General features: G+C 37.1%; 1 protein-coding gene across 1 annotated transcript; it reads left to right on the top strand.

Annotated features, from left to right (window-relative positions):
* The first annotated feature begins 1824 nt into the window (after positions 1-1824).
* On the top strand, positions 1825-24452 carry LOC129263381 (aldehyde dehydrogenase family 3 member A2-like). Its single transcript, XM_064100889.1, has 13 exons — positions 1825-1919; positions 3568-3649; positions 4903-5046; positions 6563-6658; positions 9024-9245; positions 10125-10288; positions 12026-12256; positions 13016-13142; positions 14362-14432; positions 16078-16193; positions 17370-17505; positions 18623-18761; positions 20610-24452. The coding sequence occupies exons 1-13, from the start codon at positions 1852-1854 to the stop codon at positions 20652-20654; spliced, it is 1641 nt and encodes a 546-aa protein (XP_063956959.1). The 5' UTR covers positions 1825-1851; the 3' UTR covers positions 20655-24452.
* Positions 24453-25006: the final 554 nt, after the last annotated feature.

The following is a 25006-nucleotide window of genomic DNA, read 5'->3' as shown; positions in this document are numbered from 1 at the left end:
ATGTAGATCTACTGTACTTGTCATTATAATAACATTAACAACCAGTTTAAATGGTTGTGCACACATAGGCCCGTATTCTGAAGTCGGGTTTAACTTAAACTCAGGTTTAAAGTTGTAGTTTAAGTATGGACAGCCAATTGTTACATAAATCACTAACAGTAGAGATATCATACTTAAGCTCATTTGGCTCTCAAATCAGTCATGATTGTCTAGGAAATATGAAAAGATTATTGTCTTCACCATCGGTGAATCAGGAAAGAGCACAGTACTTAAACATAAGAAACATACAACTTAATAAAAATTTTGATACTTTTGGCTTCCCATACTTAAACCACAACTTTAAACCTGAGTTTAAATTAAACCCGACTTCAGAATACGGGCCTGTATGTTTTTTAATTACCGGTATTCAGCAGCTGTTGGGTGATAAATATGATTGATTGTTCGACAGTGCTTTTGATAATTTGTGTAAATTTTGTGCGGCAACTTTTCTCAGCAACGTATCCCATGGCCCATGATAAGATTCCATTTTGTAGGGTGAAGGTACATTTGTAAATGATGTATGAAGTAAAATAGGCATTGCTAGTTGGCCTTGGTATGATGTAAAAGCAAATACTTAATGACAATAAGAGGAAGTGGCCGTGGTTCATTATTAATACCAAAGAGTCATGGGATTACTTGGTAAATTGGAGAGTATTAAAGTCTATATTATACAAACTCAAAGTTCATTGCCTATAGATGGATAATTTTCATTCATCTCTTTTATTTCTAATTTTATTTGATGTGCATTATTAGTGTTTTACCCGTTGAAGATTGAGCCTGCATTTGGTGTATGCGGGCTGTAGTCTCTAGAAAACATGTGTACCAGCAAAATCATTCAGTCATTTGCTGTCTCCAATATGCAGGTTCAAGGTCAGAGGTCAAAAGAAGTGGGTCATGTGTGTGATTTCACACAGAAGCGTGATTTTGAAAGCTTAATTTCATTTTTTCTTTCCTTTTAATGTAAAAATGAAAATTTAAACTTTCAAAATCAAGTAGACTTTATGAATCTCTAAAATGTTTAGATTTATAGCTGCTCAAGATTTGCCATACATGTGACCAAGAATGTCCCTTCTGCGTATTTAATGAGCACTTTTAAAAACGTACATCGACATAGACGACTGGTACGAGATGACATCATTTTTTGGGCTGCCATATGCCTCAGGTCCTCACACATGTCGACTATCAGAATCGAGAACCTCGCCTTTGTGCGGTTCTCCTAAATCATAGTCGACGTGTACGTGAGTGATGTAATTTTAACCGCTCAAGCTCAGCATGAAGATCAACCTTTCCCTTCTGAAATACAGTTTTCAGTGACTTTTCACAAAATGAATGTTAGTTGTACGATGAATTATGTTTATCATATTTGAAATTGCTTTCTGATCTCCAAAATATATATCGATATATCCTAACTCACGTAAAAAGGAATCAAAGCAAGTGAAAGGGCTAGTGTGCACAAGTTGCACCTTTGCATCAACTGAACGGGTCGCCAGGCGATGGTACCCCAGGTTATGCTTTTCACGTGCACGTACGTACACGTACAAGTCGAGTAAAATCTAAAATATTCGCATCCGTAGTGAACAAGGGCAGACGACGATGTTGACTCGAACGAACAGAGGACTGCTACGCCGTTCACTGCTCCTAAAACTAAACTCTATCATGTTCGCATCGGCGCTAAGCCTGATTTTAGGTCGCACTTACATCTTTGTGAAACACCCCCAAAAGTATTTTTGTATGTATGTTCGTCCTAATTAATGATTTCCTTCTCTTTATGAATGTTTTGTTATCTTAGACTGCTGACAAGAGTCTACATGTATGTGGCACCCGATCAGGAACTCTATCAGATATCTCTCAACGATCAAGAGCGGTTGGACCACTCAAAGGCAAGTTGAAATTTTGAACAAGTTTATTTAACAAGCGTCAGAGGTTGTTTGAGGTCAACAAACCTAGGATTTATTATCATCAAATGATTTCTTTCTCTCGCTCTCTCTCTCTTTCTTTATTCTGTATGATGATTTTGAAAGTTAAATTTCATTTTGAAATTTACAGGAATTTCATATTTGTGCTAGTTACATGTACTTCTCAACACAAACATTTCAGATTACACTTTTTTGTTCAGTGGTGACATATCATGATAGAAAATGGAATATAAATCATAGATTTGACATTTATATATTTATATGAAACGATGTTTGAAAATATAATAAATAACAATAGAATACATTTGGCACAAATGCTACTTTTTTCTTCTACCTGAAATATTCTTTAATCCAAACGGCATCCCAGTCATGTGAAAGAGCTTAATACGCTCTTTCATTTAATACAAAATTTGTCATGGGTTAGGGTCAACCCTATTCGTATTTATATTTCTGAAGATATAGTAAATTCTACGATATTTGGCGAGCGAACACATTTCACTGCATGTTCCATGGGGTGTATGTAAACTTTTAAACTTCATCAGGGAAAAATCAGGGAGTTTTGTTTTCTTGAAAAGCTGGGAACCCTGTAATTAGACCCCCTAGGGCCCATATTCTGAAGTTGGGTTTAATTTAAATCCTGGTGTAAAGTTGTGGTTTAACTATGGAAAGCCAATTGTGATATACATCTTAAACTGTCGAGGTTCAATTTACTAGCTCATTTGACACTCAAATCAATCTTAACTTTCTGGGGAGGGATAAAAATAATAATAATATGCAACATTTATAGAGCGCTTGATACAAATGTTTCTAAGCGCTGGATACTATTACCCCGGCTTTAGTACGGATACCCTGATCCCGCGCATCGAGCATTCAAGAAATACTTTCCTACCGGGTAACCATTAACTAAACCTGGGTGGAGAGTGGCAAATGTAGATAAACGCCTTGCCAAAGGACGCTAGTGCTGTGGTGGGATTTGAACCCCGGACCTTGTGGTTCACAGTCCAGAGACTTATCCACTGAGCCACAACACCGCTACAAGATAGTTGTCTTCGCAATTAAAGCATTAGGAAAGAGCACAGTAAATTTAAAGAAAAATATTTACCAGTACAATGTAAACAATATTTGACTTTTTTTGCGCAGGGTTAGACCATGGTCTAGGTTTAAACCGACTTTAGAATACGAGCCTTTAGAGTACTGAAGTGTGACATCATCAACAGCATTTTTTTAACCATATTTTGGTTGAGCATGATGAAAAACTCCCACAACCCAAATTTGGTGGGAATCGGTCCATGGGGCCCCAAGATATGACCTCTTGCATACATAATTAGTCCCATTGAAGTCAATGTATTATTGGCCTGGTTCTTAAATTTAGAACCAGGCCAATAATACACTGACTTCCACTGGAGCCAATTATGAATTCATGAGATCATATCTATGGCCCCCATGGACCGATTCCCACCAAATTTTGGTAGTGGGGGGGGTTCATCATGCTCTACCAAAATATGGTATCAAACACGCTAAAATGCTTTAAAAAAGTTTTTTGTGATGTCATCACTTCGGTACTCTATAGAAAGTCACTTATCATTGTCATTTTTTTATTTCATTTCTGTAGGTGTATTTATCATTTACCACATTCTCCCATCTTCCAAGGATTCACCAGACCTGTTACCATGGCAACATTTGATGCAAAGGCGGTAAGTTTGAACTCTTTCATGTGATGACATGAAAGCTGAAATTTTAATGATTTGTATTGAGATTTGAAAAAGGCAAAGTTTAAAGGGCACATGAATATCCAATTTCATGGAAAGGTATATTGAGGCCATAATGGGGCATCCAAGACCGTGGTTTTGAAAGACCCTGGATAAATTGAAGCCCTGAATATTAAAGAATTATACTATTAAAAATTGGCATAGGAAAAACATAGGGTGGCAGGCGATTTCACCCTCATAGGACAGCCAAAATGGCCCCTTAAATTTGAAAAATTGAATGCTTTGGGAAGACCAAACTTTTATAAAGTTGCCCCAAAGATCTACCACAAACAATAATCAAGAACATAGAAAATCAATATTCTACATTACATACAGCAGATTTAATGAGATATGCTTTTACAGCATAAATTATCCCTTGAAACGAAAGAAATGACCCCCCCCCCCCCATTCGGCGATCGCCCCATTGTTGCAATAATAAGATAGTCCTTAACCCTAAACAGGCCGGGGGGGTTGAATCAACCCCCCCTCAACATTTTCTGGAATCATTCCGCTGCACGAAATTTTTTGACCGCTCCACTTGCAGAGATTATACTTTGAAGTCTCGCGCATCTTTTGAGACCAAATTTACGACGCCCGGGTACGCGGTTCCGAAATTACGCAAAATTTCGTAAGTGCATGTCAGACCAAAAATTGTTGCAAAACGTGATTTTGTGTACAAAGTCAATGCAAATTGAGTTTTCTCATCTTATTCATAGAGATATGATTATTTTTACTTTAAACAGCTGAAATAAATTGATAATTATGCTTCAAAAAGGTTGTGCAATAAATCTGGTGAAAAAAACAAAGAAGAACAAAGGGTTGAAAAACAAAGAAATTCATAAAACAATAAAATACATAAGAAATTGATTTCCAAGCCGAAGTTTTTTTCAATTGCAATTGTTAAGAATGCTACAAAGAATATTTTTACCAAAAATTAGTATTCTAGGAGCTTTATTTAGTGAATTAGAGCAGCTGAGATCTCAGGGGGGGGGGGGGGTTGAATCAACCCCCCCAGCCACAGAACAGCCAAAAAAGACCGGCCTATTTAGGGTTAAAGATGAAACTTGTTTTTACCTACCCTCATAAAATTATTGAATACAAGTCATGTATATAATGCAGATCCTTTTGTGATGCCTTACTTGTCCATAAAGATATCCAGACGATCCCAGAATATGAACGCACTCTGTCATTTTTAACAGGTGGTCGAGCGAGGGCGGGCTGCGTTCAGAGCGGGGAAGACGCGATCTTACGAAGCGAGGATGAAACATCTTTCAGACTGCCATCGCATGATCCAAGAGCATCGGCAAGACTTTATCGATGCCATTCACAAAGATCTGAAAAAGGTGAGATTTATAAACATCTGGGCCCTGTCTTTATTAATACAAAGAGTTACGATAGATCAAATCAATCGCAACTATGGAAAGCCAGCAACATCAACATCTAAATTTCATATTTGTTCAAAATATTTTCTAGATATGCCTGTTTACACAATCATAGATTTCTTGAAAATTTAGTGTGCTTCTCTCGGCTTACAAAGGATATTGTGCAAATTTTCTGAAGAAAAAAAAATATGATGTTAAAGGATTTCCATATACTTGAGGTTGATGGGATCAATAGTAACTCTTTGTGAGGCAGGGCCCTGGGGGTGTGTTCCATGGAGCATCTTGTCTCTAATTTTCACTGACTAATTCGTTCTTAGCCAATCAGATGCAAGGATTTCAGTAGCTTGTACCAGTTGCCAGTGAAAGCCGGTGATTGTTTGTTTCATGAAATGCTCCAAAGCTCAGGGAAAGGGGTGGGGAGAGAAATATAGGAGGGGTGTGTGGATGGAGAGGGGGTTGTGTGGTTGGTAGGGAGGGACCGATCTTTTTTTTTTTTCGACAATGTATGTTGACCAGTGTTGTTCATGCTGTATGCTAAAAGAGTGAAAATGGATGGGGATGTGAGGGTGGGGGTTGAGCCATGGCGTAATTTCCTTCGGCAAGAAATTTATCCACATTGTGCTGCACTCGACCCAGGTGAGGTAAATGGGTACCCGGCAGGATTAATTCCTTGAATGCTTGAGCGCCTAGGCAGCCCAGCTGAAGCCGGGGTAATAATAGCAGGGCCTGCTAGGAGAACAGTTTTCGGATCTGAAGCGGCTACCCTGGGTATTAAATATACCGCTATTATTATTATTATTATGTGGTGTGAATCATATCAGGGGGAGAAAAGATTATAGCATGTTTACAATAAATATTGTGCTTACTGGTATAATTGATGCAGCCCAGTGAAAATACATGCATACAGTACATTTAGATAGCTCTCGACCATTCATATTGCAGGTACATATGTTTTCTCATCCATTCTATATCAAACAAATTTGCCCATATTCTGAACTCGGGTTCAATTAAACCTCTTGTCGAATGTTGTGGTTTAACTATGGGTAGCCAACTTTGAAACGAATCCCTCACAGTACAAGTTCAATTTATCAACTCTTTTGGCAGTCAAATTATTCATCACTGACAGGAAATGATAACTAAAATTGTTTTCTTCATCATTATAGCACAAGGAGAGAGCAAAGTAAACATAAGAAACAAAAATGTAAACAAAACGAACTACATGTATTTACCATGGGTGTCGATTTGTGTTGTGAATCTATTGTTCAAGGGGGGGTGATCTAATTGCTACATTCCCCCCCACTTGAATAGTATGACGTCACCAGTGCTATTTACATTTTCAGCTTGCCATAATATTAGCTCAGAGTTAGACCATATAAAGTTAAACCAGAATTCAGAGTGCGGGCCATTGTATAGTTTTCATTTTCATTTTATATTTTCATATAACTCTTTACGTTATCTGATTTTGATCCTTTAACAGCCAGCCTTTGAATCAAATGCCTATGAGATCATGATGGCTGAGAAGGACCTGGTTCAGTTCATGAACGAGTTAGAAGATTGGATAAAACCAGTCAATGTAAGTATAATCGCAAATGCGACCAGCCCGTTCCGTGACCTTTGCTCCGGCGACAATTGCTCCGCTCTAAATTCCACACACTGATCGAATGACCAGTTTCAACCCTGGGTTTAACACTATACCCTACCTCAAACCTAACCCTTACCTAACATAAAACCCTATTGCAACCCTAACCCTACATCTAGTGGTTCTGACTCTCGCCTTTGAAACAGAGGGTCGTGTGTTCGAATCGTAGCAATGGCGTATTTTCCTTCAGCAAGAAATTTATCCACACTGTGCTGCACTCGACCCAGGTGAGGTGAATGGGTACCCGGTAGGAGTAATTCCTTGCATGCACTGAGCGCCAGTGATGGTAGCTCGAGCTAAAGCCGGGGTAATAATAGCAGCGCTTTGTATCCTCTGGCAAAAAGCCCTTTATAAATCCAACTATTATTATTATTATTATCTTAGAGGAAATTAAGCCTGGAGCAATTGTCACAGGAAAAATGTGAAGTCACCGTCCAGCCACCCCAGGGAAGGTGCTGGGTAAAAAGCCAAAACAATTATAATTTGATCTTAAAAAATAACCATCCGAAAATTAGCTTATCTGAATAAATAATTCTTCTTCTTTATACTGTTTAAATTTTGCAGACTGCTTGAAAGTTTCGCTGAGATTGCACGGAACGCACATCTCATACTTGAGTGGATCCCAAATCTCAGAAAAATTTTGAATTTTAAAAATATAGCAATAGTGGCAACCTAATGTAGGCTGAAAAACATTCTTTTACTTCCTGTAGGGAACTCTTCCCAGGCAAAAGAAGATACATGTGTATGTTACAATCCTAAGCTGTCCTTAAAATTTCTTTTATTTTTGATATATGTAGTCAGTGTCCTTTCAGAGATACCATACATTATATTATAAAGTGAAAAGCGGATGGCTCGATTCAGTTCACAATATGAAGTCATCGTAGCAGCAACGACTCCAGTTTATTGAAGTCAATATTAGATGTTGATCTAAGGCTTGATTTCATGGACTGACTTTGTTATGTCTGTCGGACATTCTACACTATACAAGATCATCCCAGCGACTACATGTAATAGAGTGGGCGTTGTTGCCCCGTTTACATTTTGATCTACAATCTGGGTTGCGTACATTTCTTTACGTACAATGATCGTACTATTTCCAAACGGATATCGTATGATAGCTATGGGCAATGTAAACACAAAATTTGAAGCCATTAGCCAATACAGTGTTCGGGTCGTGGTCTAGTGGTTCTGACTCTTGCCTTTCAAACAGAGGGTCGTGGGTTCGAATCTTAGCCATGGCGTGTTTTCCTTCAGCAAGAAATTTATCCACACTGTGCTGCACTCGACCCAGGTGAGGTGAATGGGTACCCGGCAGGATTAATTCCTTGAATGCTTGGGCGCCTAGGCAGCCCAGCTACATGTAAAGCCAGGGTAATAATACCAGGGCCCGCTGGGAGAACAGTTTTCGGAACTGAAGTGGCTACCCTGGGTAAATATACCGCTGTTATTATTATACAATTCCTCAAAAAATTATAGACTAATCCATTGTAAGATGATCATAGCAAATGTAAATGAAGTATAAATACCATGACCTTTATTTTGAATCCCAGTAAAACTTCAACCATGGTCTATATCTGGGGAAAGTGAAGGGAACATATCAAGGTGTGAGGAATTTGATTACGCAATGACGCTTCTTGCCCAAGCTTCTTGCATTTACTAGGATCCTACCCATGTTTTGACAGTGACGAAAGCTTTCATATAAATTTCTAATTTCAAGACAATTTCTGCTGATTTGAACTGAACGCAAAATGTGATGATGAATTGATCAACGAATGACGGAGATCGGTGTCGCATTTGGCTACTCATTGTTAAACCCAGACTTAAGACCATAAATTTGAGCTCAGAATTCAGGCCCATGTGTTTGCGTGAACAGGGTTCCCAGCCCATCAGTGAAAATTATTTTACTTTCTTCCAGTCAGGGAAAAATCAGGTATTGATTTAAAATACCTCAATTCAGGGAAAATGCCTCAAATCGGGGAGAAATCAGGGAATTTTGAACGGCCAAAAAGTCAAAAACACAGTAGTCAGTCAGACTCTGTTATATTTTGTTGCATATCAAAACAATATCCATTTAGTGACTGGTTATGGTGTTTTTTTAGTGTTTTTTTTTACTTGTAATTCAATGCAACAACTTTATAGAAAACATGTGAAACTGGGAATGGGTTTAAATAATTATCATGGAATTTTTAAACATCAGGGAAAAATCTGGGAATTTTGTTTTCTTGAAAAGTTGGGAACACTGGTGAAGGATTAGACCACTGTTCAATTTCGTTTTTTCTTCCGTCTCTATCTTTCCTAGGTGTCAACCAATCTGATGACCATGGGCAAGGTGGCCTACAACATCTGGGAGCCCCTGGGACTGTCCCTCATCATAGGAGCCTGGAACTACCCATTCCAGCTCGTCATCGAGCCCCTCGTGGGCGCGATGGTCGCGGGGAACACCGCCATCATCAAACCGTCGGAGCTCTCACCCGAAACGGCCCTGCTCTACGAGAGGCTTATTCCACAGTACCTTGACAATGTGAGTTGTTGCTTTGATAATTAGATTGTTTTTTTTGTATATTTCTGACCTTTAAACCCTAGTGCGGCAACCAGGATATTTTGGTGTAAATCATAAAGCCTCCCAGGATCCTCCCCCACCCCCCTCCCTTCCTCTACATCTAAATCATGATTTGTGCAATCATCCTGGCAATTGGCACATGGTACATGTATGATTATGTCAGAATTTACAGAATTGCTCAGTGAGTCATCGCTAGATCTGGGTCCCGTTTCACATTGACTTGTTATGATAACAAATTTTTATAACAAGGAACCTCCCCCACCCCCCTCCCTTCCTCTAGAACTAAATCATGAATTGTGCGATCATCCCGGCGATTGGCACATGGTATGATTATGTCAGAATTTCTCAGTGAGTCATCGCTAGATCTGGGTCCCGTTTCACAATGACTTGTTATGATAACAAATTTTTATAACAAATTTACTAGGGTCTAAGCCAATGAGATTGAAGATTTTGACTGTCAATGTAAATTCATTATAACAAGTTTTATGAAACAGACCCCTATACCAAAGTTTGATCGAATTATCAAGAATAGTACCCTCTCTCTGTAGGAGAGTTATCAAGTTGTAAATGGTGATGCTAAGAAGTTAGCACTGAAGTTTTGATCACATTCGCAAGCCTGTTATTTCTTTTCATGGTTGTAATCAAGTTGTGAATGCTGATGCTAAGATAACCACTGATATGTTAGAACAGTACTTTGATCACATTCTCAAGACTGGTACCTCTTCTTCTTAGGACTGTAATCAAGTTGTGAATGTTGATGCTAAGATAACAACTGAGTTGTTAGAACCGAAGTTTGATCACATTCTCATGTATATTTTGACTGGTGCACTTTCTTTTCAGGACTGTTATCAAGTTGTGAATGGTGATGCTAAGATAACAACCGAGTTGTTAGCTCAGAAGTTTGATCACATTCTCTACACTGGAAGTGGTGTAGTGGGGAGGATTGTGATGGCAGCTGCTGCAAAGCACCTGACACCAGTCACTCTCGAGCTTGGAGGAAAGAGGTGAGTAACTGAGACCGTGGACTAACTCTGTGCTGAAATTGTGGGAAGCCAAATGTGCCAAAATTTGTATTAAGTTGTATGTTTCTTATGTTTACTGTGCTCTTTCCTGATTCATCGATGATGAAGACAATCATGAATCTATTTATACTTCCTAGACAATTATGAATGATTTGAGAGCAAACTGAGCTGAAATATGATATCTCTACTGTTAGTGATTGTTATATCAATTGGCTATCCATACTTAAACCTGAGTTGAAGTTAAACCCGACTTCAGAATACAGGCCTTTGTGTTCACTTGGCCCGATATTCAATTTGGTACTTACGCCAGGTCTCACTGCACTTACATGTACGGATGCAGAGAGGATGTGAAACGGAAAAGAATCTTGCCATCAGTTGGAAAACGTTATGTATCCGTTGTGTACTCTTTGGACACGTGTTTCATACACTCTATATCCGTCCACTGTTATTTCATTGTTCACCCATTTTGTCAATTCTCTGGAGCGGATGAAAACAGATGGAGCCACCCCGAAATTTTGCTTGTCAGGTGTATCTGTTATGAATATGTTTTGTGTCCGTCGGCCAGTGGGACCAGGCCTTTATATGTAAAATACTTAACTATCTTTGTTATTCAAATGTCTTTTCTTAAATATTAAGCAGCGTTTAGTGTGCTCTCCACGGTTCACTATATCACAGTGTTTTACAAATAATAAGTATCCAAGTGTATATGATAATTACAATACATGATGTACTGTATATAAAAGAGATAAAGAAATAGGAAATCAATAATGGGAAAATAAATATTTTTTAGGAGTTTCTTCTATTGATCTGTAGAGTGTGATCATTCACTGAAGAGGGGATGGTGTTTGGTTCTTTATAAAACAAATAATGCACTTGCTCTATCGTGCGTAAAAGTAAATGCAGAGAAAGCTCGGTTTCTTCACAAGGTGCACACTGGACACTCGCCGCCAGCGGCTGGTGCACAGCGGCTGGTGCACAGTGCGGCACCCATCTAAAGAAACCTTGTGTGCTCTGCATTTCCACTAACGCACTCGGCTGCATGCATTATTTGTATATTGTTTGGTTCTTTAGATGCTGTTACAGTAAATGTGCGATCACTCGAATTTGTTGAGTCTTTGGAACGGTAAACAGAGTTAAATTTGTTACTATGGTGACCCAACATTTGCTCCTGCAACAATTGCTCCATCTTATATGGTTAGGGCTGCAATAGGGTTTTATGTAAGGGATATGATAGGGTATAGTGTTAAATCCAGGGTTGAAGTTGGCCATTCCATTAGTGTGTGGAATTTAGAGCAGAGCAATTGTACCAGTGCAAATATCATGGAACCCTTATTATAGTCAATAGAATCAATTGTTCAAATTAGTTCACGATCAGGGCCTGCCTTACAAAGAGTTACGATTGATCCAAACAATCGTAACTCTATGGAAATCCATTAGTGTCATATTTTTTTCTACAGGAAATTTGCAAAATGTGCTTTGTAAATGAAGGAGAAAGCACCAAATTGTCAAGAAATCAATGAATTTTTGGATGTGCATTCATATATAGAAATTTTTTAAACAAGCATGCATTTTATGCGTTGACTTTGCTGGCTTTCCATAGTTGTAATTGATTGGTGGCTTTCCATAGCTGTGATTGATTGGATCAATCACAACCCTTTGTTAGATGGGGCCCAGTTGTTAAGTTTTGTGATACTTAGCCACTGTCTTTGTTCATTTCAGTCCTGTGTACATCGATTCGGACACGGACATCGATACCTCTGTGCGACGGGTCACATGGGGGCGTTACATGAACTGCGGGCAGACCTGCGTCGCTCCGGACTACATCCTCTGTCACTCGCGAGATAATGACAAGATACTGAAAGCATTCAGATCGTGCATCCAGGAGTTCTTTGGTGATGACCCCCAGAAAAACCCTGCCTACGCTCGGATCGTCAACCAAAGGCACTTCAAGTAAGTGGGTCAATGTTCATGGTGGTCTGGGCTAGGTAACACAAAGGTTAGCGATTATTTGCTAGTTTGAAAGAACAATTCTGATTGGTTCACAGTCAGTGTACAGAGCAAAATGCGCATGCGACAATGACTTTGATTGGTCAGTTCATTTAGCGATAAAATCGCTAAACTTTGTGTTACAGGCACCAGATGAGATTTTAAGGTCACAAAGTCAGAGGTCATTATCAGAGAGAGAATTCCTCTATCACATAATTAGGAGAATGTTGTCATTAATTGAAGGTCAGAATATTGTGACTGACTGATGAATCCGATTTACATTGCAAAGATGGGATTAGATTTTAGGGTAACAAGGTCAAAGGTCACAGATGTCGTTGATAAAAATTCTCTTTTTCTTTCTCGTTCACCTAACCAAGAGAATATCGACGGTATCAGTAGGTCAGAATATTAAGATTGGTGGTAAGACAGATGATTCTGATCTTTACATTACACCCATTGTGGCAAAGGTCTGATTAGATTTTAGGGTCACAGATCAGAGGTCACAGGTCATTTTTTTTTTAATTCATCATTCTCTTTCACCTAACCAGAAAAATATCATTGGTATCAGTAGGTCAGAATATCCGAATCGGTGATAAGACTAATAAATCTGATCTGTACATTGCCACTATTTTTGAAGATGCTCTGATTAGATGTTAGCATCACAAGGTCATAGGTCACAGAGGTCATTGATATAATTTTTTTTTCTTTCTTTGCCCTAACTAGGAGAATATCAGCAATATTGGAAGGTCAGAATATCGCAATCGGTGGTAAGACCGATGAATCTGATCTGTACATTGCCCCCACTGTTATTCTGAACCCAAGCGAAACTGCTAAATGCATGACAGAAGAGGTATGTATAGAAACTAAAGCCAAGGGGAATCGCCCAACTAGGATTACTGCAAGTAAATTGATTCTTTAATTCTTTGCATGATTATTGCAATTTAATGTCCGCTTTAATTGTATGAATGTGCAAAATACATTAGCAGAGCTGCCAAGTAGTACAGATTTTCTGTATTTAGTACTGAAAAATGAGAAGAATACTGATGGTTTTATGCAAAATACTGATTTCTAAAGTTTCACTTTTATGTGCTGTCCTGTGTTATTTCTTTGAATATACTGAGTTTCAGCTTTAGAAATACTGTTCTTCTTCACGTTGGTAGCCCTGCATTAGCATACAAAGGGTTGTCTTCAGAGCTGCCAACAAATTTCATACAGACATCCATTCCCGATCTTGATTTACTTCTGTTGCAACAATTTCAAATAGAAAAATGCAGCAATTATTGCTGGTATTGGTGTTAAAGACTGATGAATGTTGTGGGAGTTTGTGGTCTAGTGGTTATGACTCTCGCCTTTCAATCTGAGGGACGTGGGTTCGATTCCTATCAATCGCCTGTTTTCCTTCAGCAAGAAATTTACCAACATTGTGCTGCACTCAAGCCAGGTGAGGTGAATTGGTACCTGGTAGGAAGCAGTTCCGAAAAAGCACCGGTAGGCAACCCGGCTTAAGCCGGGGTAATAGTAATAACATTGTTGTAATGTGCAGTTGAGTATATTGAGTACTATATAACGAACGTACAATTATTATAATAATAGTGCCATCTATCAAGAAATAATCTTATATGAGGCGCATTGTTGGTATTATTATTACCCGGCTTTAGCTCGAGCTGCCTTTCAGCACTCAGTGCATTCAAGGAATTATTCCTCCTGGGTACCCATTCACCATTACCTTGGTTGAGCGCAGCACAATATGGGTAACTTTCTTGCTGAAGGAAAACACGCCACAGCTGGGACACGAACCCACTTCCCTCTGATTGAACGCCCCCACAATTATCATTAATAATTAAAGGAAAATTGCCACTTTGAAAGAATAATAGGTGATCCAATAACCCACTTTACCAAAGTGAATTATTTTTAAAAAGTGATCTTACCAGATTTTTTTTAGAAGGCTTCTGAGGCAGAGGAATAAATTCAACAATTTTGCGATCACATTTCATGAAGAACTTGTCAGTGATTTTTATTAACTTATCTGCTCTCAGCTAAATTTTTAACACCCATCTTTTCTTCTTCAGATATTTGGTCCCATCATATCCATTTTCAATGTAGATACACTGGACCAAGCCATTGACTTCATTAATGACAGGTAGGATATGGTTCCAGGAGGGGGGGGGGCAGGGGGGCTCGGATGTGAAAAGTACCCCCTCCCCCCCCAAAAAAAAAAAAAAAAAAAAAAAAAAAAAATTGCCTTGAGGGGGGGGGGGTCACAAAACGATTTGTTACTTTTTTAAATTGTTTATTCTTTCGAAATCGTCCGGGACTTTATTCTGACCATAAACAAGTAGATACACTGTACCAAGCCATTGATCTCATTTATGGCCAGACAAAGATATGGTTCCAAGGGAGAGGGAGGGTGGGGGGTACGGGAAAATTACATGGGGGCTCGGGGTGATCTCCTTCCTGAAATGCTCCAAAGATCCCTGAAACTCAAAAAGGAGCCCAGGAAAATCCTCACTCATTGCTGTGTTTAACCTTATCCAATGTTACAGATTTAGGCAGTAAGATGTGAAAAGTAGTCCGCCCCCCCAAAAAAAATCCTTGAGGGGGGTTCTCAAAACTATTTGTCACCTTTTGAAAAGCTCTATGGCCTACATTCTCAGACTCTGTTTTAATAATTAGTTCATGGTTTACCTCTGTATTAAAATTAGTGAAACTGATAATGTCAAATATTCGTTTGCATGTTCTTTATATATTTACTTTCTTCTTTGGCCATGCTTAAATGGTGAAGAAAACTCTTTTAGTCGTCATTCCCAGACAGTTGTGAATGGTTTTGAGTGTCCTATGGTCTGATAAAATTGCACCTGTGTTGTCAAAGATTTGTGTCACGAGTGGTTATCCATAGTTATACCACAATTTTAGACCAGAGTGTAATTTAAACTTGATTCATCCTAGTTCAGACCTATATAAACGGACTAGAAAGATATGGAAAGCTAAAATGGGCTTCTGAGTAATTTTATTTGCAGTTAATGTGTTTTAAACTTTCCTACCGTAAGTGTGCATTTTTTTTGTGCCATGTGTATACTTATGTTGTTATTTGCTCCAATTTTAATGTTATTATTTGAAATTATGATTAAAATATGTTAAATTTAATGTAGCTCATATATAAGAATAATAACTAATATTTTTAGTAGTAGGAGGAGTAGTAGTAGTAGACGTCGTAGTAGGAGTAGTAGTAGAAGTAGTAGTTGTAGTAGTAGAAATAGTCGCAGTAGTAGTAGTAGTACTAGTAGTAGTAGTAGCAGTAGTAGTAGTAGTAATAGTAGTAGTAGTAGTAGAGTAGTTGTAGTAGTAGTAGAAATAGTCGCAGTAGTAGTAGTAGTGGTATTAGTAGCAGTAGGAGTAATAGTAGTAGTAGTAGTAATAGTTAGTAGTAGTAGTAATAGTTAGTAGTTGTAGTAGTAGTAGTGGTAGTAGTAGTTGTGGGAGAAGTAGTAATAGTACATATGTACCGGTAGTAGTAATTATTTTTTATGATTACTAATATTAATGATAATAATTATTATTACTATTTATTATTCCTCTAAACAGGATCAAGTCCGTATTTTTCTTCAATAACTTTTCTCTAACAAAAAGCACCAAGTAATTTCAAGTGCAACTAAGAACTTTACACTACTTATGTCTGAGAGTCTTTCTTATCAATCTGGTTGTACCCAAGATAGCTGCCTTCTGAATCATTATTATCATTATTATTTTTATTATTACTATACATTTTTTTTCTTTTTCTTTGACAGGGATAAACCACTTGCCTTGTATGCCTTCTCCAACAACCAGAAGATATTAGAACGCATTGCTCGCGAGACATCGAGTGGAGCCTTCGTTGGAAACGATGTTATCATACATGCTGCAAGTAAGTTACTCTACTTTCTTTTATGGAGCAAATATACTATGTGTTTCTCTCACTTAAGTCAATTTAAAAGGGAAGTTCACCTTAATGGAAAGTTGAAAAATACCAGAAAAAAAATAAATGGTGAAGATTTGAGGAAAATCCATCAAAGATTAAGAAAGTTATTAGAATTCTACATAATAATGTAGAAATGTAAAATAATCGTAATTCAAGAAGTCTTCTAATTAATGTAAAGCGCTCGATAATAAGGGCTCTATAAATGCAATATCATTATTATTATTATTGTTAATTTTACATGAAAGTTGTTCCTTTTTCTTTTATTTTTACCAGAAATGTTATGTCAGGGTGAATTTCCCCTTTCATCAAATCTGGTTCAATTTAAAGCCTGTCTAAATCTTAGGCGATTTGTCTGTAATGCGAATTATACTGACCTGTTTCGTCAAACATTCCAGTAATACAACAGCCTAGTGCTCATTGAAAGTATTTTTTGTCATTAGAATTTAAATTTGGCTTTGAGTGCCCTCTCTCAGTAATGTTTTGTTATCATATTGAAAATGGCATTTTCAGCACTCAATGTACAGTGTGGTGATGATGATGAGGATGATGTTAATGAAGATGATGACGATGGGGATGATATTGATATGATGATGATGATGGTGATAATGATGAGATGATGACGGTGATAATGATGAGATGATGACGGTCATAATGATGAGATGATGATAATGATGGGATGATGATGATGATGATGATGGTGATGATGGTTGGTGGTGATGATGATGATGGTTATGATGATGATGACGATGGTGATGATGATGACGATGGTGAGATGATGTTGATATGATGATGATGAGATGATGATGTTGATATGATGATGGTGATAATGATGAGATGATGATGATGATGATGATGATGATGATGATGATGATGGTGATAATGATGAGATGATGATGATGATGGTGGTGATGATGATGACGGTGATAATGATGAGATGATGATGATGATGGTGGTAATGATGATGATGGTTATGATGATGATGATGATGGAGATGATGATGGGGATGATGATGATGATAATGGAGATGATGATGATAATGATGATTATTTTTATTGTTGCTGTTGTTATTATTAGTAGTAACATCATCATCATTATCATCATTATTATTACTGTTATTTTCAGTTGAGGAAATGCCATTTGGAGGAGTCGGTGGATCAGGCCATGGGGCGTACCACGGGAAGTTTTCCTTTGAGGTCTTCTCACACAAGAAACCAGTCCTCATTGACAAGCACATGTGGTTCACCGAAAAGGCACAGTCGTAAGTTCTCTGATCGATTTTCTCAAACCATATATAGATGACATGAATATGATATTGGTTTCGATTCTACTCCATTTACAGAGCTGCCAATGATGTTATTGCCCTGATTTTTATGCTTCACCTAAATTTCAGCATTACATTTTTTTTCAAGAGATAACAATTTTTTTATACATGTATTTTCATAAAAAACTGTATTTATTGAGAAAAAAATTGTCTATATACATGTATATATATATATATACATCTATATATCTATTTCATAAAATGTACAATTTTCAGTAATTTGGCCAAGGGGAATGGGTTGTTTTGGGCAGACGGGGGGGGGGGGTAAAAATTTAGAAAATGCCATTTTAGGGGGGAAAACTTGGGTTGCGGAGCACAGAATTCACTTGCTCCTTCGCAGAGATTGGCAGGTCTGATTTTGAAGAACAGGTTAGCTTGTGTAAAAACAGAAAAATCAAAGAAACAGATCAATGAAAGTTTGAAAAAAAATCAGACAAATAATAAGAAAGTGATTAGCATTTGAATATTGCGATCACTAATGGTATGAAAATCCTGATAATGGCAATGCGACAAAGATGTGTGATGTCACTTGTGAACAACTCTCCCATTACTTTTGTATATATATTTCACTTAAACTGCCTATTTTATCACATCTATCAGTAGATCATACTCTTTCTATAAGAGGGCATTTAATACAAATTTTCAAAGAATACATTATGGATAAAGCGTTTGTATCACCATAAGCAAGAGCAAAAAGGGACATTTTAGGGGTATTTCATAGTCCACCGAAGGGGAAGTTGTTCACATGTGACATCACACATCTTTGTCGCATTGCCAATGTAAGGACCTCCATAGCATTAGTGATAGCAATATTCATATGCTCACAACTTTCTCATTATTTGTCTGATTTTTCCTCGAATTTCCTTTGTTCTTATTCATTGATTTTTCAGTTTCCACACAAGCCCACATGTTCCAAAGGTTTCATTCCCCTTTAAGGTTGATGTTGACAATTCCTCCTGTTTATCTTGTTGAAAACTCCTTTTTTTACGATTATGATTATGCACAACATTTATATCTTTTTATGAATGATTTTTTTTCACTCCTTTTAATACAGACTTCGTTATCCCCCATACACCCCTGGAAAGGCCTCCGTAGCAGAGTTCTTCCTGAAGAAAAGCCCAAAGAGGAAGGGATTCTTCTATACCTTCCTCAGACTAACTCTCATCGGCTTCCTACTCGCTGTTGTTTGCAAGGTAACAAGGATTCTCTTTTATTTTACTTTCTTTATATTATTTTCATTCATTTTATTTTTTTGTTATTTTTTCACCATGCATAATAAAAAATAATTTGACAGTATATAATGTACATACATTTAATTTATCTTTGTTTTTTTTTACCTTTTTGTGTGTTTTTTATCCAAATTTACAGCGGAACCTTTTTAAAGTATAAATGTGCTAGAATCAATTAATTTCAGCTGATGAAAATGAAAATAATCATATCTTTATGAATAAGATGAGAAAACTCGATTTACATTGACTTTGTTCACTAAACCACGTTTTGGGTCTGACATGCACTTACATAATGTTGTGTAATTTTTCAACCGCATACCCAGACATCGTAAATTTTGCCTCAAAAGATGCGTAAGGCTTCGATATAAAACTTCAGCGAACGGTGCAGTAAAAAAAAATATGCACAGCGGAACGGTCGTGGAAAATGTCGAGGGGGGTTGATTTAACAAGTATGACTTTGGTTTCTTGTTGTCGTCATTGAACAGATTCAATGTTTTTATTAGTTACTCTGTCAACCTTCACGCTTTGAAACATCTGTATATTGTCCTATATCAAACTATATTTTTTGATAACTTCGTATTTATTTCTCTCTCATTTATTTGTTTTTTTTCTCATTTGATTACATATAACTGTATTTGTACTTTTGCTATTTGTTGTGTTATCTATTTTTTGAGGGGCCCACATTGTACAAGCATTGCTTTTTAGTGGGTCCCTTAGGGACAGTGATTTTCCGTTTCAAAAAATTGCCTTTTCTGTTTCAGAAAATCTCAAATTCCGTTTCAGCATGTCAGAAAACGGAAATTCTGTTTCCCCATAGACTTTGTACACACGGAAAAGTGACAATTCCGTTTACACATTTAATAGCAAAATCACAACACGCACACTCGCACTGGTCAAAATTTGTATCTGCTACTGTACCAACAACACAATAAAATCCGTTCTAATCGGATCTATGCGGGTGCATAAAATATTTCTACACACCCATTTTGCATGCATACATCCTCACCTTTCATATTATTAGCATTATTTCACGGTGAAATGATATTTCATCGATAATTTTGGGGGTTTTTGGACATCGTTATCATCAGTCAACGGCTATTGCCAATCCGCCATCTTGGATTTTAAGACCACGATATCGTGCTGTTACATCTTCAAACGTAGAGGGCAGCAACACACGACCGTGTAAGGAGTTGAACGATATGTGTGCATGTGAAGCCCAACCCGGCCGGCCGGGTACGGCTAGCTACGGTGCGGGGTACAATCGAGTGTGCTGATGTCAAGTGCAGTCACGATGTGTGAATTGTCATGATAGTAGCGAAGTGAGATCGTGTTTTCTGGTTTTTTTGGGCCATTTAATATTCTCATTTTGTTGTGATTTTGGAGTAATTTCTGTTGCTATTCTGTGTATTTTGAGGGAAAATACGTTTTCCGTGATTTTCCGTTTGAAATGCCACTTTCCGTTTCAAAAGGCCCTTTCCGTGAATTCCGTCCGTTTTCCGCGATCGCGGAAAATCACTGTCCCTAGTCCCTCCATTTCCATCTTAATTTAATTTCTATTGAAAAATAGTACCGGTATACATATTTAAAACCTACAATGTGTTGCCCAAATTGTGTTTTTTTTTTTTTTCTTCACAACATATGTTATTAATTTTTTTTTTTTTGCTACGGATACAAATATTTATGTTTATATATGGTATACAATTTGTTTTTGTTTGATGGAAGTGAAATAAATAAATTTGAATTTGAATATAAAGCGCCCAACAAATGTTATAATTTTTTTTTTTTTCTCTCTGACTCTCTGTTGTTTTATAGGCTTTTGGTGTGGACAAGTATCTTCCCCAGGCCCTGAAGCAGTGAATGAAACAGACGATCGGACGATGGGCCAAAGAAATCCATTGTTTTAGGATTAATACTCCATGTTCTATTAAAAGTCACTAATTGGGACCTAATTAAATGATTGATAGAGAGTGTGACCACAGCCTCGTCTTACAAAGAATTGCGATTGATTCAGTCAATCGCGACTATATGGAAATCCATCAATGTCATCATTTGTTCCTACAGGTAAATTTGCACAATTATGTCTTTTGTAAACAAAGAGGAGCACACTGAATTGTCAAGAAAACAGTGAGTGTACATCATATCTAGAAGATATTCTGAACAGACATGCATTTTAGATGTTGACGTTGCAGCAGTGTTTTCACTCTTCCCGAAATTTCAGGAGAGTTTTTACTTTTTCCAGGAAAGGTTCGGGAAATGAAAAAATTCCAGGAAATTATGCGAAATCTGAAAATTATAATGGAACAAGAATTAAACGTAGCAACTTTCGATATTCATGTTACATTTAAGGAATTGTTTACCTCGATACGTAGCTCAAAATATCCCGCTTGCACTCCGCGCTCGCATTTCGTAATTTTGTTCCTATTTTTAAAGAGGGCGTGAACAAAAAAATGTTAAAATTCCTTGATTTTGGTCACTTGGTAAATTGGTATTAATGACTGGTTTTTGTCATTTTCTGTTCTTATAAGGATTTATTATGTACAAGAAAAGAGGGGGACATTCATGTTAGTGACAAAAATGTATGATACAGATGCTGTTTATTTTGTTATATAATTTGTTTACATCAATCAATATATGTGTGAAATTTTTTTGCAGCTTCTAAAGTGTTGACTTAAATTGGCAATTTGGATAATTCAAGGGATAAAGAGATGCAAGTTTCCAGCCAAAATCTGTATTTTTGGGACTGAAAATGTACTATCTTTCATGTAATATACTAGGTTTGTTGATGGATGTGATAAATGACTCGGATATGGAATTTTAGATGCAACTCTCTGCATCAAATCTTGTGGGACCATAGTCATCTGGGTTTTTTTTTAAATATCAATCAATATATGTGTTAAAAATTTTGCAGCTTTACTAAATAAGTATTGACTGAAATTGGCGATTGGATATTTAAGGAACATAAAAAGATGCAAGTTTTCAGCCGAAATCCGTATATTTGGGACAGAATATTTACCATCTGTCATGTAATATACTTTCAGCTTTGTTGATGGACTTGAAAGTGACATGGAATTTTTTATGAAACTCTGCTTCAAACCTTGTGGAACCATAGTAATCTGTTTTTTGGCTGGACTTTAATTTTTTTTCTTAGGGGATGGGGGGGAGATGCATAAAAATTGAAGAAACTCAAAAGCGAGGAACCAAAGCGACAGAGTGTGACATGTGAGTACTTCTGCATTTCTTAATGTGAAATCGAAGGATTCTGTGGACACGTTTGGTGATTTTTTTTTTCCGGGGGGGGGGGGGGGGGGGGGGTGAATTTTAATTGAAAAACAGATTTTTCGGACTTTCGAAGGGGCAACTGCCCCTGCTGCGTACGGCCATGATCTGCTTAACGTGAGTCTTGTTTGACTTGGCAAATAGACAATCATGCTATTAATAATCAGGGGGGCGTTTCACAAAGATTTAAGTACGACTTAAATGCCGAGTTGTGTGTGTCAGAAAAGGCATGACCGCATTGATCAGACCATGCCAAGAGGACGCGCACTACTGCGTCTTGATCAATAAGTTTGCGCATTGCATATCGTGTAGGCGTTGGCATTTAAGTGCGACTCTTGAGTCGTACTTAAAGTTTTGTGAAACAACCCCCTAGTCAGAAAATATGCCCTGACATAACTCAATGTTTTGAAAGGTCAATTAATGCTGACTGAACTCTATATGTATAAAGATGTGTTATTTAGAATGTGTGCAATCAAAATATTAATAAATCACCAATCTCCTATTTAATGTAATGCTTAATGTAGATGGTTGTATGAGTGAATGTGCCTTGTTGGTATGACATATGGTGATGATATTGCCTTAAGTTTGTATTTTATGGATTTTTTATTTCCATATTGTCTCTGACATATATACTTCTGGCGATAATTAACTGCCATAGTTACAATTAATTGCCACTCTTGTATGAAATGTTGTTGCGTGCATGAACTTCATGTTCTTTCTGAATTAGATGATTCTCAAATTTTGTTGTAAATCGAGTTTCATGTATTATGATGGAAAGCTATATTTTTAATATCTATAAATTGTCTATTTTCTTCAAATTTTTATTCTTGAAGATAAGCAATTGTTGTCAAGATGGAAACAATGTGAGCTTGGACCCTAGTAGGGTCCACGGTGTGAGCAATCAAATTCTTGTATCACTTATTTTTAAGTTCAAAGCTGAGAGGAAGTTGCTACTGCACTGTAATTTAATCAATGGGATTATGCATTTATTTAAGTGCACGTCGGCACAGCACAGCCTGGCACACACTACACGATCCATTGCAACCCGATTTTCAAAGAAATTGTAACAACATTTGATATGTAAATTCCCACCCATAAAATATTAACAATCATAGTTGCGAACAGTATGTATATTGAAACCAAAATCCCAGTCTATTTGGAGCTTTCGTGCACAAATTAAAGCACATTCAATTCCAAGTCGTAATGACGTCATCATCGGCTTGAAGCTGATTTGGACTTTCCACCGACCACAAGACTTTCCGCAAAGTAGAATTCTGATTTTGGTATATCTAGCATTATGCCAAACTTCAAGTGAAATGTTAATTCTTGGAGCTTTTACTTTTAATGCAAAGTGTGATTTGTTGAAAAATCGTGCTGTATGTGTAATGTGCGCCGTTCTTAAGAATGACTCTAGTCATTCACAAGTCTTTGTAAACAAAGCCTCCTTGACAGTGGTTTCACTGCCTGTGTATATTTGAGTTTTTAGCGGATTAATCGCAACTGCACAAGATTTTGATCGTTTAATTGGACCGAACAGCATGACAATTAGATGTAAAATCAGAATTTTAAACTATCATTTTTTTTTTCAATTCAGCCTCAGTGGGTTTGATTTGCTTCAGTTTTTTTAGTGGATTAATCGTAACTACGCATGTATACATTTCAGATGTTGATCGTAGAATTGGACCAAACAGCATGACAATCAAATGTAAGAATTTTAGACTATCATTTATTTTGTTTTAATTCAGCCTTAGTTGACATAATTGGACTTTTGTACCTTGTCAGGCGTCTGTGCGTCTCATTAAGGCACTTCGCGTCTTTTCATAGCGGCTCTCCTGCATTCCCCCCTTTAATTGTTGTGTGTGATTAAATGTGAGAATTTGGTGGATTCTCAATACGGTGCGCCAATGGGGTCGCAGCGGACAGGCCAAAATTCACAATGCCTCTTGGGAAAATGAAAAGTGGGGCTAAGCATAAGCCAATCAGAGAAGTCGAATTTGCATGTTAATCACGCTCTGTGTGGGAAAATCATCAATATTCATGAGCTCTGCGATAGTCCGGGGTTAAGGCGTTAACCCCGGCTAAGCAAATAGCATGGGGTTAAGAAAGACAGTGTGAAACCCCCCAAAAAAGATAGTATGAGGTTAAGCAAATGCAGTGTGAAAAGCATATTAGATGAAGAGGTAAATAAACACTTTTGGCATATTATGTAATGAAGACTTGTTTCAAATAGGATGTTTTACTGTGCCATGTTTCCACTGTATTTAAATGAAAATGTTCATAATTTATTAAATCAAATGAATAATCATGATCTAATCTCTACATTGATTTAATGTAAATAAAATATTCACCTATAATTAAAATATAAAGAGATTGATTATATGCAAATTTGTTAAAGATTTTTATTGTCATGTATAGTGGTGTCAGCATGAGGATGGGAATGAAATTACTTGTTTGTAATTCTTCCGAAATAGCCAGTAATGTTCATGGGCGATTTAGTGAGTTTCAAAGCATCACAATTTGAAATCTACACCATTTAAACAGTTCTTTCCATGACATTTAACATTAAATTACTCGCAAAATGAATGTGACATTTTATTGAATTATTGCAGAAAAATTGCTTGTTTTGAGCATAGCCAGACATGATATTTGATGTATATTGTTTTTCCCCATTTGCTTTAAATGCTCAGAACAAGTCTGGGAAATTTATTGTATTTATGAATATGATGGAATTTACCTAGTTTTTAGGCATGGTATTCACAAGGTTCCAAAAAATTTCACAAAAGACATAAATGTCCACAATCGTATCGTACAAGGACGAGGGAAACATTCACAAGTATTTTTTTTTTTTTCAATTTGAATTAAAAAAAAGACTAGCAAATGAATGTCAAAGCTTCCAAAACTAACCATGTTTGGCACCCTTTTGCCACATAGAA

The sequence above is a fragment of the Lytechinus pictus genome, chromosome 6 (genome assembly GCF_037042905.1).
Source record: "Lytechinus pictus isolate F3 Inbred chromosome 6, Lp3.0, whole genome shotgun sequence".
NCBI classification, from domain to species: Eukaryota; Metazoa; Echinodermata; class Echinoidea; order Temnopleuroida; family Toxopneustidae; genus Lytechinus; species Lytechinus pictus.
The sequence above is the reverse complement of the archived record's forward strand: the minus strand, read 5'-3'. Positions and strand labels throughout refer to the sequence as shown.

Excerpts from the sequence above, each read along its gene's own strand:
- LOC129263381 (XM_064100889.1), top strand. The coding sequence starts at position 1,852 with ATGTGGCACCCGATCAGGAACTCTATCAGATATCTCTCAACGATCAAG. Across the intron at positions 12,257-13,015 it reads GTCAACCAAAGGCACTTCAA|GAGAATATCAGCAATATTGG; the intron begins GTAAGTGGGTCA and ends TGCCCTAACTAG. Across the intron at positions 16,194-17,369 it reads TGTTATCATACATGCTGCAA|TTGAGGAAATGCCATTTGGA; the intron begins GTAAGTTACTCT and ends TGTTATTTTCAG.